Below are 19419 nucleotides of genomic sequence, written 5' to 3' on the forward strand. Positions count from 1 at the left end.
CCTCTAGAGGATTTTGCGCTGCTTTGTGTTAGCCTCACTGTGGCTTCTCTGCCTCTCTGTAAATGCACTCACCGGAATTGGAAATCTTCCTCCGGCTTCACTATCTCTGCCCCTTTCTCACTGCTTCGATTTCAGTGGCTCTCTCTCTGGAAACTAACTGCTGCTACTCAGGAAATCGGTCTGCTCATGAAATTGAACTGTTGAAGTGTTTTGTTCAAGCCCTATTGACTTCTTCTTATAATCCTCTGTTGAGACTTTAACGACCAAGATTAGATCTTAATCGATGGCTAGGATTAACTTGAAGTTGATTCGTGTGAGTTTGTAGAACATTCACACCATAACTTAATTAATTCTGATTAATTAGTCATATTCCCTAAGTTTAGACTTGGGAAATATTTAAAAATTGACTAATAATCTAATCAAGTCATTTCTAGGCAGAATTTCCAAAAACAATTTATGGGTTTTGGAGATCTCATGCATTTTAGCCTCTCCACAAAATTTCAAGGCTAGAACACATCCGTTGCTACAAAAAGTAACACTCCCTCTTAGCGAGGAATGTGTTCTAGTGCTGCTGCCCCCTGTAGCACCACCTTGTCTCTGCATCATCTCCTGTCACACTGGTAATGTCTGGCCGCTGCTGCCCACCAACTACTGCGCAACTCTTATATGTACTGCATCTGCGCTGCTGTTGACCTTGCAAAACTGTTGCCAACACTACATCTGCACTGCAACTCCCTCTCCATCTGCTGTTGTTGCAATTGAAAAGCATCCTAAATACTGAATCAACTAGGATCAATATAATTCATCTGTCACCCGAGTCTCTGGTTGCTGCTAGTATCTGCGCTGTCACTGAGGCATTTGCGCTGCTGCTGAGTTTGCACAGTGCCACTCTACATTGCTGCTGACTCTGCACTGTGCCACTTTGCATTGCTGCCAACACTGCACTGCACTGCCCAGTATCTGACTGCAACTAGACTCTGCATTTGTCACTCTGGCATCTGACTGCATCTACTGCTAACTCTGCACTGCGCTGCCCAGTCTCTGCATCTGTCACTTTGGCATCTGACTGTATCTACTGCCATTGTTTCATCCTGCTACAAAACACTGTGGGCCTTGTAGCAAGGTATTGATTCAAGAGGTGGACCTCCTCAAGAATCTTGCCCATCTGTAGCACTTTGAGGCTACAACACCAAGTCACCCCACTTCACTCCTGGGGGTATATCAACAAACATGGCGAAGTCTTCCTCCAACTTGGAGGACATCCTATCGATCTCTGCTGATGCTGCCTGTTGGTCCTGCTTCTCCTCCTTGTCCTTCTTCCTGAGAGGACATTAGGTGCTGTAGTGGCCAAGCTTACCACATCTGATGCACTTGACTTTCGACAAGTCCTTCTTCTTTCGCTACCCCCCTGTCCCTGACTAGGACCCTTCGATGTGAGGGCCACATTCTCCTCCTTCACCTGCTTCGATCCGCTGCTGCTGCCACAGATGGAGCTCTTCGAAAAACTCGTCTCAATTCCTCCTGTTGCAAATCGGCCCACATCTTGTCCCAACTTGGCAAGGTTTCTCTGCCTAAGATACTTTGGGCAAATACCTGCCACTCCTATGAGACACTGTTGAGTGCCAATTGTCCTAGCTCTATGGGTTGAGGCGCTGCCCCAACAACTGAAAACTGATCCCAAATCTCCTGAATCCTGGTGAGGAAGGGGTCTATGTTTTCCCCTTTCTGCATCCTGGTGCATCTCAGCTTTTCCTCCAAGTACATCTTTCACTGCTCAGAAGTGCCTTGGTATAGCGTGGAAAGTGTATCCCACATCTCCTTGGTCATTCCCTTGACCGCTATGTGTGATACAACATGATCCCAGACACCATCTAGGATCAATCTCTTTGTCCTCACCATCTCCTTTTGGTATTCCTTTAGCTGATCTGCATCTATGGGGGTAGCTACCACTGCATCAATATATGACTTCAGGCCATATTCATCTAGAAGGAAGGACATCCTTGCCTTCTAGATGACGTAGTTGGAAGCACTGTCCAACCTGTCATGATTTTGAAGTCCGGCAGTGGCCATCTAAGAATGATGTTGAAAATATCCTCTTCCCTTCTGCTCAGCGATTCGCACTCCCTTCTGATGTGACAAACTCTGCACACAACGACTGCTGATCTGCTAGGGAATTTGAACTTATTGAGACTAGAAGTTCGCTGAGGAAAATTTTCCCTCAGTGTGTGCTCTTCTTCCTCCCAACGCTAGTTCTGCTCTAGCAAACTGTTGCAAAAATGCTGCGTCCAGCTAGAGATTTGCTCTGCAAAAAATATTGGCTGCTCCCTCTGCCTCTGCAAACCCTCGATCTGGAGAGATTGAATTTTTCTGTCCCTCTCTCAGAAAAATCTATTTCTCCTCAAGAATTCGACCTCTTGGCTAAGGTGACTGCGTTGCCTTTGGAGTTTCGAATTGCTGCTCCTCAATGAACAACGAAACTCCCTCTTCCTTCGTTACTGAGTTCTCCGGCTGATCATTTATGCTTTGATACCATGTGAAAATTCGGTGACTTGAATCCTATTGCAACAATTGGAAATAATTCTCCTAATGGTTAAATTAATTCTTAACAATTTATTTATAGTTTGCTACAACAAATACTGAATCAATCACATTGCAACCTACACAAATAAACTGCGCAAGAAATAAACACTAGAAGAAATGCTAGCACACACACATAAAATAACACAATTATTTTTTGACCATTGTCCCCAGAAAAACCGAACTTGGCAAAACCAGTGGAGCAGCTGAGGGTTTTATTATTATGCAACAGTGAGATAATCTGAGTACAACTAGATGCCGAAACTAGCAATCATACAAAGAAATACTGGCAAGAAAATCTAGTGAGGAGAAATTCCTCACTCCACAGGCAAATCTGGGCTCTAACCTCAGCTCAAGTTGAACCATCCAAACTGGCTCTGCATAGTCACTGCATCACCCTAGCGCAGTTGTTGCTGCTCTCATCTTGGAACAACGTCTCCTCAAGCCATCTGACCAATTGCTGTCTGGGAAAACGTCTCTCCTGCCCTCTGGAATCTCTGCCCAGCTTCTGGCACCGAAATTCTGTTTCTCCCCAACAATTCGACTTTGCCTCTAGAGGCTATTGTGCTGCTCTGTGTCAGCTTCGCTGTGGCTCCACTGCCTCTCTGTAAATGCACTCATCGGAACTAGAAATCTTTGTCCTGCTTCACTGTCTCTGACCCTCTCTCACTGCTTCAATCTCACTAGCTCTCTCTCCGGCAACTGACTGCTGCTACTTAGGAAATCGATATGCTTATGAAATCGAATTGTTGAAGTGTTTTCTCCAAGCCCCATTGACTTCTTCTTATAATCCTCTGTTGAGACTTCAACTGCCAAGATTAGATCTTAATTGATGGTTAGGATTAACTTGAAGTCGATCCGTATGAGTTTCTAGAACATTCACACCATAACTTAATTAATTCTGATTAATTAGTCATATTCCCTAAGTTTAGACTTAGGAAATATTTAAAAACTGACTAATAATCTAATTAAATCATTTCTAGGTGGAATTTCCATAAACGATTTATGGGTTTTGGAGATCTCATGCATTCTAGTCTCTTCACAAAATTTCAAGGTTAGAACACATTCGATGCTACAAAAACTAACGGGTCGGGCCTGGAACGATGCCCTAGAGGTTGATGCAGCTAAAAAAAGAAAGAAGAAAAAGCATAATTTGGTCACTCTCAACAAGAAATGTACCACAAAATGCAAAAGATAGTCGGGACATATAAATTTAGCACTTGGGCAAAAGCCAAGCATGAGCTCTACCCCTTATCCATGGCCATCACACTGGTTCCTATGGGCCCTATATGAGCTCTCTCCATAATTAAGGAACCCATGATTGCCCCAACCCTTGGTGGGCGATGAATTGCCCCACCTTAAGGGGGTATCCATTGCTATATATTACACAACATGCTCTCATCCCTTGAAGCCCCGAGTAATTATGAAGAAAAATCAATCAAAGGAAAAAGGCATATGAAGAAGGGTGGAAAAACAAAGGCCGGGGTAACTCATGTACCATGATTTGCTCCCTCCTACACTCATATACCCAAGTATGGGCTTTCTTTATTATAGCTACCCTTGTACCATGACATGTTGTCTGGATGAATCCTCTGATCTCCATTCTGTTCCATCACCATATCATTTGCTACCTACCACTTGAGGGATGTACCACAGACATGTCACCCCCTTTAAAGGTTGAAACCACCTAATAGGTCCTTGATTAATGTTGATTTGGGGTAGCATCAGATGTGCTCTAGCCATGAAAATTGGTGGAGAGGCTAAAACACATGAAATCTCCAAGTCCTAGAAATGGTTTGGACAGATTGTACCCGGTTTGGGAGATATTAAAATAATAAATATATTTAATGGAGTTCCTAAGTCTAAACTTTGGAAAAATAAAATATTAATGGGTATTAATATAAAACTGGGCTATAAGGTTCCAAAAGTCATGGATCTAGCCAAATCTAATCTTAGCCGTTGATTAGAGATGTAATCTCGGCCGTTGAAGGACAAACGAGAAAAGTATAAGAGGAGGCTTGAGGGTCAGTTGGAGAACACACTAGAGTGATCAGTCATTCACTTTGCTAGAGCGGGGTTGCTAAGAAATTGTGAATCAGTGATCAGCAACGAGGGTCAGTGAGTACTGCACAGAGAGGCAGAGACAGTACTGAGAGACTAACGTAGAAGCAGGGAGAGCGAGATCAGCGGTTAGTTCAGGCCACGTAGAGCGTAGCAGAGACAATGTAGAGGCCAGAGGGACTGCATCATCCACGCAGAGGCTGCTGGAGTGACGCAAAGGGTCCCAGAGGTTGCGCAGTGCCTCAAAGGGCTGACGTAGGTCAGCAGGAGGCTTACGCAGAGGCCAGAAGGGCCAACGCTGAGCTTCAGAGTCGCTGGAGAGGGTTTCGTGGGACAGGTTTTCTGAATACCTGTTTCTGAATATAAAGAAAGGTATTGCTGCCGTGTATTTTTCTTTGTTGGGTGAGCCGGTTAGGCACCCAGTTGTACTCAAGGAAATATTGCATAATAATAAACCCTCAGAATAGCTACACCGATTTTCCCGCATTGGGTTTTTCTGGGGACATTTGTCAAAAAATAACAGTGTCACTTGTGTGTTTGTTTTCTTTCAGCTGTCGATCTGTAGATGTTGTGACTGTATTGTGTTTATTTCGGTATTTAAATGGTTTTAAGTAACTTGTTCAGAATTTACAAGTTGAAAGAACTAAACCAACAAAATACAAATTAATTTTCTAATGGATAGACTTAGAAAATTCAACATGGTATCAGAGGGAGGTTGCAGATCACAGGAGCGCTGAAGGCATCAACGGAGCAGAGCATTTGCAGCAGAATCAATTGTCCCGAGTGACAATAGCTGTCCTTGCAGAAGCGATAGAGGAAGGATTGACACAGAGGGACTGCGTCATCAGTCTGGGCCTGAGAGAGGCCAACGCAGAGGCTGAGGAGGGCAGAAACAGGCTCACGCAGAGGCTAGGAGGGTTGATGCAGTTTATAGAGGGAGCTGTTTTGCCAGTGCTGGGATTGCGCAGAGCCAAGAGGCTCAATCCTTCAGTTGCTGGCGCAAAGGAAGCTATGGGTAGTTTGCAGGAGCGAAGCTGGTGGGGTACTGTGGTCAGAACAATACCTAACAGGGCAAAACCAAGGTAGAGGGAGTTGCTGTCAAGGCGGATTTCTAGCCAAGTAATCCGGATCAGTGTTGCAATTGCACAGACGATCGGAGAGGGGTAACTTGACGATTGGTAGAAGGATTTCCAGGAAGGAAATCTGGACTCAGAGGGAGTCCAGAAGAGAACTTCTAGACAGGAAGTAGAGAGACTCGGAGGAGTCGAATCGAGAACTTCCAGACGGGAAGTAGAGAGACTTAGCAGGAGTCGAACCGAGAACTTCCAGGCGGGAAGTAGAGAGACTCGGAGGAGTCGACAGAGAAGAGCAGAGAGATGGCTGTGAATGGGCTGAGAGATCAGGACAGGCTGGACGGAGCGTCCAACTTTGTGGTCTGGAAGGCCAGGATCTTGTCCATTCTAGACAAACATCGTATCAAGGGCTTCGCCTTGAGAGTAATGGATATCCCAGTTGACCTGGTAGCTAATGAAAGGTACGAGGAGGCAATGGCTAAGGCAAAGTGCATCATCCTTGATGGGGTCAAGGATCATGTGGTCCAACATATTGCCGAGAAGGAAACGACAAAGGAGATGTGGAACACTTTGAAGACATTGTACCAGCATACTTCCGTGCAGAGGAAGATGCTCCTGGAGAACCAGCGACGGTCATACTGGATGCAGAAGGGAGAGCAGATAGATGTCTTCCTCGGTCGGTTGAAGGAGATCCGTGACCAACTGAATTCCATAGGGGCCACGTCGGATCAGGAGTTGATGGTGAGGACCGGACTTAACGTAGTTTCCGAGGAGTTGGAGACATTTGTCAAGAGTATACTGGGCAGGGTGAGTGTTCCAGATTGGGAAGAACTGTGGGCGACTCTTCATCAAGAAGAGATCAGACGGTTGACCAAGACGGGAAGTAGCAACAAAGGGGTCAGGATCAAGAAGGAAGAGGAAGAGGATGCAACTCTAGCATCTGCGGGAAAGCAGGAGAAGAGGAAGAAGAAGGACCTCTCCAAGGTCAAGTGCTTCCACTGTGGGGAACTGGGTCACTATGCGAACCAGTGTTTGAGGAAGAAGAACAAGGGAGAGGCTTTTGAGTCTAAGGCAGTGCCAACGAAGGTGGAGAAAGAAGTCGAGGAGGATGATGATTGTGCCATGAGTGCTCATGTGCCACTTGAGAAGAAGTGGGGAGACATCGAGCTGTAGTCAGGAGGACTACAGGCAATGAGGAGCAGGATCCTTGAGGTACCCAACCTCTTGGATTATACCTTGCTACGGGAGCCCCAAAGAGGAGTAGCAGGACTGGCGGATGTGGGTAGAGACAGATGCAGATGGAGCGACAGAGAGTGCTACAGTGCAGGAGTCCCCGGGCAGCGCGAGGCTAGCATGTTGCAACAATGAGAGAGGCATGGGAGTCTTGCACCAGTGCAGGATTGCACAAAGGGGTGTGCAACGGTGCGAGATGCAGGGAGTTGTTGCAGCAACACAGAGGCCAGTAGAGGGAGCACTTGTTAGTGGCAGAGAGAGCTTCAACATCGGGAGTGTTTCTAGCCTGACAGGGATGTTAGAAGTTGGGTGGATCAGTTACTTACTTCTTAATAATTGAGTTGCAGTATGCAGTAACACGATGCAACATGATGAGAGGGGGATGCAGTGTTGGGAGGATGGACCAACAACAGTAAGAACGCAGAGGGAGCTACCGTACGGATGAAGCAGTGGCAGTGGCAGGGCCATGGGTAGCAGTACAAGATGCAACAGTGCAGAGGATGTTGGACGAGGAGGCCTAGCATCAACACAGGTACCAGTGCCAGATAATCAGAGTGATGCTCAGTGGGGAGTATTACTAGAGCACAGTCCTCGCTAAGAGGGAGTGTTGATTTGGGGTAGCATCGGATGTGCTCTAGTCATGAAAATTGGCGAAGAGGCTAAAGCACATGAGATCTCCAAGGCCCAGAAATGGTTTGGACAGATTGTACCCGGTTTGGGAGATATTAAAATAATTAATATTTTTAATGGAGTTCCTAAGTCTAAATTTAGGAAAAATAAAATATTAATGGGTATTAATATAAAACTGGGTTAGAAGGTTTCAAAAGTCATGGATAAAGCCAAATCTAATCTTAGCCGTTGATTAGAGATGTAATCTCGGCCGTTGAAGGACCAACGAGAAAAGTATAAGAGGAGGCTTGAGGGTCAGTTGGAGAATACACCAGAGTGATCAGTCATTCATTTTGTTAGAGCGGGGTTGCTAAGCAAAAGTGAATCAATGATCAACAATGAGAGGCAGTGAATACTGGATAGAGAGGCAGAGACAGTACTGAGAGACCAATGTAGAAGCAGGGAGAGCGAGAGCAACAGTCAATTCAGGCTACACAGAGCCCAGCAGAGACAATGCAGAGGCCAGAGGGATTGTGTCATCCACGCAGAGGCTGTTGGAGTGACGCAGAGGGTCCTAGATGCTGCGCAGTTCCTCAGAGGGCTGACATAGAGGGTCCTGGGGCTGATGCATGTCAGCAGGAGGCTGATGCAGAGGCCAAAAGGGCTAGTGCTGAGCTTCAGACTCGCCGGAGAGGGTTTCATGGGACAGGTTTTCTGAATACCTGTTTCCGAATATAGAGGTATTGCTGTCGTGTATTTTTCTCTGTCGGGTGAGTCGGTTAGGCACCCAGTTGTACTCAAGGAAATATTGCATAATAATAAACCCTCAGAATAGTTGCACTGGTTTTCCCGCATTGGGTTTTTCCGGGCACATTTGTCCAAAAATAATGTTGTCACTTGTGTGTTTGTTTTCTTTCAACTGATGATCTGTAGATGTTGTGACTGTATTGTGTTTATTTCGGTATTTAAATGTTTTAAATAACTTGTTTAGAATTTACAAGTAGAAGAAATAAACCAACAGAATATAGATTAATTTTCTAACGGATAGACTTAGAAAATTTAACAATTAACTCCCTTATTGAGCTTGAAGACACTTGTACATGCCAAAACCCATTATGGAAGGGCATTCCACCGTTAAGTGCCCCATTGATTCTATGATTGTAAGCTCTTTTGCTTGATTATTCTAATGATTTGTTGTATTGGAGGGCAAGAGCACACATTGGATCTTATGCAGGATTGCAGGTGGGTCTCCATTTGGGGCTTGGTCTACCTATACGGGGTCCTAGCCCTCCAGAGAGTCACATTGGCACTTGTAGGATGAGCATTGAGAGCCATGAGCCTCCACCATAGTAGAGAGTACTTCATGGATCCCCAACACCACTCATTGCTTGCTTGTGTTCCACCTTTTTGATGAGGATGATGCACCTGGTTCACCATGCCTAGCTAACTCCACACTTGCACCATACACTTGGCAGATGATTCGGGGTCCAGATGATGGCCTATGTCGTCATCCTAGTCCTTATAGATGGTTTACAAGCATTTTCGATCCACTTGGAGACCCATGAGGACGTCCTTGTGCCCCTACACCCACTTGGGAGCACCACATGGATTTGTTTGGAAAACAAGGGGCCAACCCCTTGTCTGTGAAAATTCCTAGATCTAACAATCTCTAGAATCCTACTGCAACCAACTGAATCTACTTCACCTAGATCGTTAATTACATTACAAACCTATTTCAGATTTCATCTTGAAATATTGAAGTAAATTATTGAAGCAACCTACACCAAATTAAATATAATTCTTAAACATAGAAACTTAGCAAGGAAATACAAATACATAGGACACCGTTATTTTTGGACAAAAATCTCCGGAAAAACCCAATGCGGGAAAACTGGTGCAACAACTCTGAGGGTTTATTATTATTAAGCAATAACAAATTCTGAATACATCTATGAATACCTCACAAGGTTATTCAGTTATAGAGAGAAATACTAGCAGAAAGAATTGTGAGGCTACCTCACACTATCATTGGAAATCCTGGCAGATCCAGCCCTAGACTGATTGCCCTCGACTTTTATGGCTACCTCTACGCAGTATCTGTGTCAGCGCAACATCAAGCTCTTTGGGGATTGCATCACTGCTCTGGTTGGTTGATATGCTGCCCAGGAGATTCGATTTCTGCCTCCCGGTCTCACACACCGGATCCCGACTTCTAAAACTCGAATTCCCTCTGCAAATTACAGATTCCTCACTGGCTTTTGCGCTGCCTCTACGTGACTCGACGTCAGCCCCTCTGGCTCAGCGCTGCCACTACTGGATTACTCTCTGCCTCTCTCTGTTGATGATTCTCCAGCTGAGAAAATCACTCTCTCCGAAAGCTATCCCTGCCCCTTTGCTGTAAGAAATCTCCTCAATCGAATTTTCTTCCTGAGAACTTCTCGCTTCAGAAAATCGATTTCTTGATCTTTCTTGGTGTGTTTTCCAAATGACCCTTCTTATATCTTTCTGTTGGACAACCAACAACCTAGATTAACTCCTGATCAAAGGCTCAGATCATTTTAACTTGATCTCCGTCTTATTCTAGAAGTTACACCCACAATTGGATTAATACCCATTAATATTTTAATTTTCCTAAGTTTAGACTTAATAACTCCATTAAAAATATTAATTATTTTAATAAAATCATCTCGGGGTGGAATTTCCCAAAACGGTTTCTGGGTTCTTTGGAATACATGAGCCCAAGCTTCGCTGCAAAATTTGAGGCCTAGAGCACATCTGATGCTACCCCAAATCAACGTGTCCACTATGTTTGAGGTCCATTCTCACATCTTGGCACCCTCTGGACTTCATTAGGCCTTTTCAAAGGCCAAACGACTCACTTTACTGATCATTCTACCATCTTGGGAGGCTTATTATTATGTTATTGAGCTATCTTGGTGGGCATGTCACCAAGGGATGTTATTATTGCACATTATTTTATTATTTGGGACTCATTTAGTCCAAATTAGGCAAATCGAGCTCATTAGTGATTATATAAATAGATGAGAGGTGATTCATTCTCTCATGATCAGTTGGATTGGGATTTAGTAGCTCTTGAGAATTTCGCATTCCATTTTAGAGGACGAGTTTGGATGTTATGGATGAATTTTGATGTTTGGATCTATTACTCTTGTCTTGGAGATTCATTATTGGCATAACATAATGATTGGATAGTGTTTTGTACATCGTTGCATCATTGCATGGGCCATGTGTGAATGTTCCTAGATATTATTTTGTTGAAATACATCTTGACAAGTCATCAATTATTGCATATCAAAGTATAAAGATCTCAAGTGGCTGCTTTCATGCCCTAATGCCATGCGAAGTTGTTTGAAGACCTCCTTGATTAGGTAAATCTCTTCCAAGCGATAAATTTTCCTTGACTCCATCTCTGCCAAAAGATAAGGCACTAGTCCTTCCATAGATGGTCACCTTTAACGAATATTTCTCTCATCTCTCCTTCTCTTTCTAGGCCTAGCCTCCATAGGTCATCTAGGGCAACAATTATCTCACATTCGAGCCATGAAAAGACGTCAATCTCTTGTCCATTACTGCGCTAGGGTTTCCTCTAGAGACCCTCCAAATTTCATGAAATTCCAATGGTGGGATCTCGAAATATTGCAAGCCCTAGCCCAAGGATCGTTTCTTGCCCTAGGTTTCCCTTGGCTAGTGAGTTCATTTGGATCATTGCATTCTATCCTAAGAATATTTGTCCATTGATCCTCTTCCCTTCCACAATTAGGTCAAGCCCCTCCTTGATTGATCAATTCCACTTCCTTGACCTAATTCTGGGTCCACTTGGTCCCGTGTGGTCCCACAACTTTACAACTCCAACTCCGCAAAGATCACATAAAGACCAAGTCTCCATAAGGATTTCTAGGCCTAGGAATCATCTTTACAAGATACATTCCCAAACCCTAGCCTCAATAATCCTCTTAGCCCTTCTTAGAGAGCCTATCACCTTGCTTTCCAAGCAAGAAAGCCACACAATTGAGTCTCTCTTACGAATAGGCCTTGGGAATCACCCTTTATCCTCTCATTGACACATCCATTATTGTGATTCCTCTTATATTGGGTCTCCTCCCATCGGTGAAAGTCCGTAAAGAGCAAGGAGCCTTAGCTGAGGTGACAGTGGGCTATCGCTCCATTGTTGCCCTTGACCTAGTAGTTTCCCGATAGGACCCCCTCCTAGGACCCCTACTAGTTTGAGCGGTAATAGGGTAGAAACTTGGATGGTCAACGGGGCGTTTATTTGCGATGGCTTGCATATTTCTCCTCTTATGGTTGAGGTAAAAGATTATCACCTATTGGTTCCTAGAGCTTTTACAGGAGTGGTTGCTGAAGTGTGAGAGTTGTTGATGCCCGTTGTCTATTGAAATTCCTACCAACATGCTATTTAAAATGCTCTTTATCGATGCTTTGTTTGTAGCCGTTGGTTTCTAGCAGTGGGTATTAATCCTTTACGTGTAATCATTTAAATATTCTCAATTAGTGAAAGAACAAGCAATTTATGCCACTTGATGGCAACTCTCCTTAAAGGGTCTTCGATTATTTCTCCCCCAACTCTCCTTAATAAATCTTGGGTTATATTATATAGATAACATTCGTGCATTACTAAACTAAACAAAAAACTCAAAGAACTACAACTTGCAACACACAATTATATTTTGACACAAGCTCTTTTATATATTTACATAAGAGAAATGCACAAGCTTAGAAGATACTAATCTTTACAACCAATATGTAGCAAAATTGATTGCATAGGTGTGATTCACCTCCCAGCCAGATTCATGTAGAGCCTGATGTTTCCCTTGAGTTGGGACCCTAACTTAGAAAGCTAGATATAGGCTTATCATAGTGTTGTAGGGTGTACTCAATTTCTATCACTCCCACTTCACAATCATAGTTCAATGGTTTTGCATCTTTACAGTGTAAACACCACTATTGGAACCAATTTTTTTGACCTTTGAAAATGATTCTAGGCTCAACCCTTCACACAATTCTATACCTTACATAAGGTAGGTCCTTCTTACAGAGTTCTAGGTACAATCCTTCACATATAGTTTTGGGTTCCTTTACTCATACAACACTTTACACACAAGTTAAAACTGTAGGATATCGTTAGCAGTTAGGCCTCCAAACCTACTTTTGGGCTTAGCAGCAATTCAATATTCCATCCTATAGAAGCAAGTTCCCACAACTATCTTCTATTTCCATTACATCGTGCATGAAATCAAAATAACAAGATGGTTACTCTACGAAGGTCTCTAGTTTTCAGAAAAAGTTAAAGAGCTGCACATCCCTCACCATTCAAAATAAGAAATGATGCTTTGACTACTTATGAATTCACTCCAACAGAGTCTCTCCACAAAACATTTAACAATCATATATTGTGGCCTCTTCTAACGCCAATCTATGTATTTATAGGGATTTGCGGGGTCATAAATGTATTAGGTAACTATTTAAGTAGTAGGTCGAGTGCAAGTGGCATAAGGATGTGTTTCCCATGCAAGGTTGTGCTTTATGTAATTTTGGGTTAACTATAATAGTGATAGGAAATTATATTACTGTTACTTGTCCAACTTGTCAAGTCAATTAGCTCCTCATTTCTATCTAAACCTATTTCACTTTTTTTCATTACACATGATATGAAAACATTGGTCCCTGCCGAATGTAAATTGTAGTTGGAGGAGTACACACACACATATTTTCCATGAGAAATATCTTTATCATCCATATGAGGCCCATGCAATGATACAATGATGTACAAAAGAGTAATGACACAAGGCTCAAAGTCATTACAGGAAATACTCATTATGAGTGTAGTAGGTCACATGCGGAATTGAACCCGGGTGGGGAGGATAACAATTGTTTGTCCCGACCACCCGAGCTAAACCCAGTTGACGTGTATATATATATATATATATATATATGCCTTTTGATTTGTTTTCTTATTCATATATGTTTATTGATGTTGATTTCTTACTATTTTATGTTAAAGTTAATATACGTGTTTGTGTGTGGATATATATATATATATATCTATATATACACACACATTTTTTTTTTTCCTCCGAAAAATGTATATAGATGAACTTGATGCTGAACCTCACTGGAAAATTCGAATTTGAATCAAATCTAATTGTTGCTGACCTCAAGAGTCAAACTTGAACCCCGACCATGTGATTTAGCAATATGGCTTTTCATCTTCCTCTGAAACTCTTTAGATTCATTCACTTCAACTTTCATTGTGACCATTTTGCTTCCTTTGGAACCTTAGATCCATGCTTGTTGTTTCTTGTTCCAACATATCTCTTCAATGTTCTCTGGTTTGCTTGTTATCATTAACTTGAACCACATTTTGTGCATCTAAAACTTGTCATGCAACCTCCCTTGAAGCACATTCCTTCCATACCTACTTACCATGCGCGCTTATTGTTTTGTGCTTTCTTGTTGCACTTTCTATGTTCTATGCATTCCTAATGCATCTTGAGTGAAGCTATAATTCCATGCACTTTCTTTCTTTACTTGTTGTGCGCTTCCCATCTTTGATCATGAGCTGGGTGCTGCACTTTTCTCCTATTCTGTTTTAATCACCATCATGCTCTTTGTGCTACACTTGCCTAACACACTCATGGACTTAGTTGCTTCAAGGATGCTCCTGGATCACATGGTCTCTCTTGTAACAAATACAACTGAAACAATATTGGCCTTCTTGAACACCACCATTGTTGAGAAATGTAGGGGCAGCTAGATTAGGGGATTTCTCTTACTTTGATAACTGTTTGTGATGTATTTTTACTTACCCTGATTAGCTTCTTTCACTTGATTATTATTATGTTGTTATCATCAAACAACTACCAAACAATGAAAGAACAATGAGACAAGAGGACACAAAATGTAGGCTGCTAGTCAGGGCCAAAACCTCTCCTCTTGAGAGGAAAACCCACAAGAATTCTTCTTTTCATATAAAACTTCAAATGACTAATTCCAATACCTATGACCCTTGACAAAGACCCCTCCAAGACCCAAGTCAAACCTCTCTTTTCAAGAACTTTCTTCTAGCAAAGTCAATCCAAGTCAAACCAACTGCACAACTGCTGCAACTCTTTTCTTCAGCCTCAACTTCAGACCTGCAATTATGACTGCAATTTCGGCTACTGCAGAAACCCTAGTTTCTGCACATGTGGGAGACTATGTTGCAGGAAACGTGGTATAGAGGTCCGTTTCCGTACGGAAACGGGTACGAAACGCGGAAACCCGTTTGGTACGGCCGTGAAACGCGTTTCCGGCCGTACTGCCACTTTTCCCGAAACGGAAACGTGGCCAGTACGGCCGGAAATGCGTTTCAGGCCCATACGACCCACGTTTCCTCATTAACTTGTGTTTTTTTTAATTTTTTTTTTAAATTTGTTTTTTAATTTACTTTTAGGGTATGTTAGTGACTTCTTGTTGCTTCTAGATGCGTGTCTAAAGTTATAAAAGTGAATTTTTGCCCTAGTGTTGATATGCAGTTCATCAGGAAGTTTGATGGATATGCAGTTCATCAGGAAGTTTGAGGGATATGCAGTTCATGGTAATGTTAAATTCTTAAAGTAAAAGTGATATTCTCCTTTATTTTTCATTTTCATCCTTTTACTTAAATTTTTAACATTACCATGAAATGACTCAGGATGTTTGAGAGTGGTTTCGCCCTCATTGGATTTCATATGGAGAAAGTAGAATTTTAGATCTCACTCAAAATCCAGCAGACTTATTTGTTTTTCAGGATTTCAGGATTGGAGGGATTGCAATGTTTCCATTGGATTTTATCATGTACTAGGGTATGGAACTTGTATTTAATCAAGAGAACCAAGCCCTCTATGCAGGGGAAACTCCCAATAATCAAGATCATGTAGGGCACTAGGGTATGTGTATTTAATCAAGAGCACTAAGGTCATTCGACTATGTAGGAGGAGACTCCCAATACAACAGTGGTCCTTCTAAAGAATGGGATGTGGATGCAGAAAATCCTGATTTGGATTTCTCTCTTGCAGCCTTATAGTCTTTATTGTACTTGCAGCCTCATATATTAATATAAATAAAGGCTGATTTTGAGATTTGGATATATAATAAAGGTTGCTTTTGGATATTCCGATATTTTTATTTTCATTATGTGATCATTCATGAGTAAATGTGATGTAAATTAAATCTTAATGTTTAAGTGTAATAGATTATAATGTATCATTTATGCTTTATGATTGCACACACACACATATATATATATATATATATATATATTTAAATATTTTCAATATATATATTCGTGTTTCCCCGTTTCCAAAATTTGGGGAGGTCGCGTTTCGTATCGCTTCCCGTTTCGGAAACTCGTACCCGTTTCGTGCAACTTAGGTGGGAGAATATGATGTTTTTACCCTTCTTTTTTCCTTCGCTTGAGATGGCTTCTTCTCCTAGGTAATACGGCTTGCAAAGGAGACTTCTTTTAGAGGAAATTCTCAGCTTCTCGGCTTCTTATTGTGACTGCAATTTGGTACTTGATGCAGCAAGATTGATGCCCTAACTTCGCACGTGTGAGGAAAGAAAGCCCAAAACAATCCTTGAAATACTTGATTTATCTCTATTCTTGTCTCCTTCTTCGCTTGATATGAGACTTCTTGTTGTCTTGTGATCGAACTTCTTGATGAATGATGATTTCCTCAAATGAAGTCAATTTCCCTCTTATATATAGGCTACTAGAATGCCCTTAATAGGCTGACATGTTCCTCTTGGAAGGCCAACTTGTTGCAGCAAGTTTGACTTGTCTTGGAGGGTCTTTTATGACTCATAATTTTCTCTTACATAATACATGATGCCCAAATGGGTCTTCAACATATTACAATGACTCTTATGACTTGTTCACTCAAAGACAAGCCCTAGAAGCACTCAATGGGTGGTTGACCTAGAAATCAAATAACCTTGAGCATGAAACCCATGCCTCAAGAATGACAATAATAAATTGATTTTTCTCTTTACATCAAATACATAAAATCGTAATTACATATGTCATTATGAAGACCGAACCTAGTTACACTTTTCAACAACCATGTCCTTTGCCTTGACCTGCTCTATCTTGATCTTGACCTTTACCTTGGCCTCTTGGAGGTTGGCCTCCTCTTTGAGGGCTTGAATCAAGAGATGATGACATATGATAAACAACCCGAGGAATAAAAATATCAGCCCCTAGCACTTGATTGGTGAGAGCATCAGCACACTTTTGGTTGTAATTACTCAACAAAGTGAAGATTACAGTGACATTGTGTGCACCGATGAGTGCAATTCATAATTTCCTATATTTATACAGGAGTAAACTAGTAATAAACATTAATCCTAGGCATTAGTAACCTTGTCTGATTCTGTAGTGCACACACTACTTACAGAGGACTGTTGAGTATATAAGTAAATATCATTTTTTCACACTTCTGGTGTAGAGCATGGATCCTAAGTGTTTAATTAAATGATTTGCATAGTACTGAAACTTATATTGCTTTTACTTGGTAGACTAACAAAGGGTGTTGAAGCACCACTTGACATGCAAGATATTCACTTTAGTGCTTGGATCTTAATCACATTTACACACACCATCACCATGGCTATCAAAACAGACTGGTCTTCGTAATTTCTCAAAACCTAAAAATTCAGGTCACAATATGTCTTATCAAGAACGTAAAGAATATGAGGGTAAGATGCTAGCATCTACATCTTAATGTTGAAATGATCGTTCTATTCTTCACTTCCATAAGAAATGTTGTTCTAAATTCAGGATTTCTTATTTTCTTTTTTTTCCCCTAATGAATATCAGCATCTTCTATCTTTCATAAACTTAGTTACTAGTTGCAGTTTGGCTTTCAAAGGAGAGATTTTGTTACTTGTCAACTTTATGCTGTGTGTTGGTTTGACAGCTAGTTCCAAAGAAAAGCGTCTCTGTTATTCTACTAGCTGGAGGCAAAGGAAAGCGAATGGGGGTGAGTATGATACATCTTTCAGTTGCCATTAGCTTTAGATAGAATTTTACATTCTACATAAGGTGACATTTGCTTTAGATTTGATATAAAAGTCAGTTGGGTTTAATGAATGAATGGCAATAAAAAGATTTCTCTGCCTACTGTATATTTTCTAGAGCCCAAATAACTGTTGTTGCTAGTGTGGGGTCTTAGAAGCAGACATTATGCCGGTTATATCATAATTGTGCCTTTCCTATGAGTTACACATGTAGACATCCTTATGTTAATAAAACTCTTTTAGACTTGAGGTGTGAAGCAATTTTGCTGAAAACGTTGATTTCACACATTAGAAATATGTTGTAAAACTAAATAGAGTGTACTCTGCACTTAGGGTGGTTTTACCTAAATATGTTGTCATATGTTTACCCTTCACACTTATATGTAAATAGTGATGAAATATGTTGTCATATGTTTACATTATGCCGGTTATATCATAATTGTGACTTTCCTATGAGTTATACATGCAGACATCCTTATGTTAATAAAACAATTCTTTCAGAAAAACACTACTTGAGGTGTGAAGCAATTTTGCTGAAAACATTGATTTCAGACATTGGAAGTATGTTGTAAAACTAAATAGAGTCTAGTCTGCACTTCGAGTGGTTTTACCTAAATATGTTGTCATATGTTTACCCTTCACACTTGTGACTTACATGTCAAGACTCAAGAGTGATGAAAGGTACCTACGTAAATGGCTGTTGGGGTTAGTCATTGTGAATTTTGCAGTTAGAGATTTCTACCAATTGTTTATATATAAGGATCAAGCCAATGGTTTATCTCAACCTGTTGTCCCCATTGTAACTGGGCATTGGGCTAGTTCTGTGCTAGCAGGTGCCAGGTTTGAATCCTCTTGGGTGACACACACTAGTCCACACTGACAAGTTTACTAGGGATGCCATCCACGAATATGGGGAGTCATATTTGGGCTTCTCTACGAGGTTTCCTTGGAAAAATAAAATGTAAGGAGTCAACTATTTTTGTCATCCATGCAAGACTGAAAATCTGCTCTGTTAGCTATCCATCATATTTGCATAGTAATGGGAACAACTTTTTCCCTTGATTTGATGGTATCAATAGCTAGTTGAAAGGATAAAATTATAAGTCTCCCCTCCTGAAACACACACAAGAATGCATTTTGACTCTGAAATGTGTAAAGCAAGCCTGAAGATTTAGAGTTTCCTATCAGTTTCATATATTTGAGGCCCCAACTCTTCTTTTCGTTCATGCCACACTAGCTAGTGTGCAGTGATGAAAACTGCTTTCTTCTGTGTTTGTGGTTGAAATAATTAGTTGGAAGGACAAAAGGTAGAAGCACTCCATGAACACATTTTGATTTTGAAAAATGTAAAAGCCAGTTTCAAGATGTTTTGACCATTTGATGTTTTATCGCTGCAGGCAAGCATGCCCAAACAGTATCTTCCATTATTAGGGCAGCCTATTGCACTTTATAGGTAAGGACTATTTTGACATTTTATTTTCTCCATCATGTATGGCATGAATTTCAGTTTTCATAGAATTGCACAGGTGCATATTTTGCGCATAGTGGCGTAATTTTAGGAAGTTCTTTTCCAATATTGGTTTGGTATATAAGCATGTATCTTCTAAGTGATTCGGTTGGGTAAATAACCGTGTATTTCTAATTGATTAGTACTTCTTTCCCTAACAGTTTCCAAATTTTCTCCCTCATGCCTGAAGTGAAGGAAATCGTGGTTGTTTGTGATCCTTCATACAGAGACATATTCGAAGGTTTGTTGCATATTTCAGTTACTTCATTTCTTTATATTTGC

At 41.4% G+C, this 19419-nt stretch overlaps 1 protein-coding gene across 1 annotated transcript in view; it reads left to right on the forward strand.

Moving 5' to 3' along the window:
* The window catches only part of ISPD (Nucleotide-diphospho-sugar transferases superfamily protein), a 418080-nt gene that overhangs the window by 19533 nt on the left and 379128 nt on the right, over positions 1 to 19419 (forward strand). The window contains exons 3-5 of the mRNA XM_089393569.1: positions 17531 to 17593; positions 19028 to 19083; positions 19299 to 19378. Of these exons, the coding sequence (XP_089249695.1) occupies positions 17531 to 17593; positions 19028 to 19083; positions 19299 to 19378 (199 nt within the window). The remainder of the gene's footprint in view (positions 1 to 17530; positions 17594 to 19027; positions 19084 to 19298; positions 19379 to 19419) is intronic.

This window comes from Pinus tabuliformis, chromosome 1_2, assembly GCF_031772625.1.
Source record: "Pinus tabuliformis cultivar Carrire ecotype Pingquan chromosome 1_2, CPIR1, whole genome shotgun sequence".
Taxonomy (NCBI): domain Eukaryota; kingdom Viridiplantae; phylum Streptophyta; class Pinopsida; order Pinales; family Pinaceae; genus Pinus; species Pinus tabuliformis.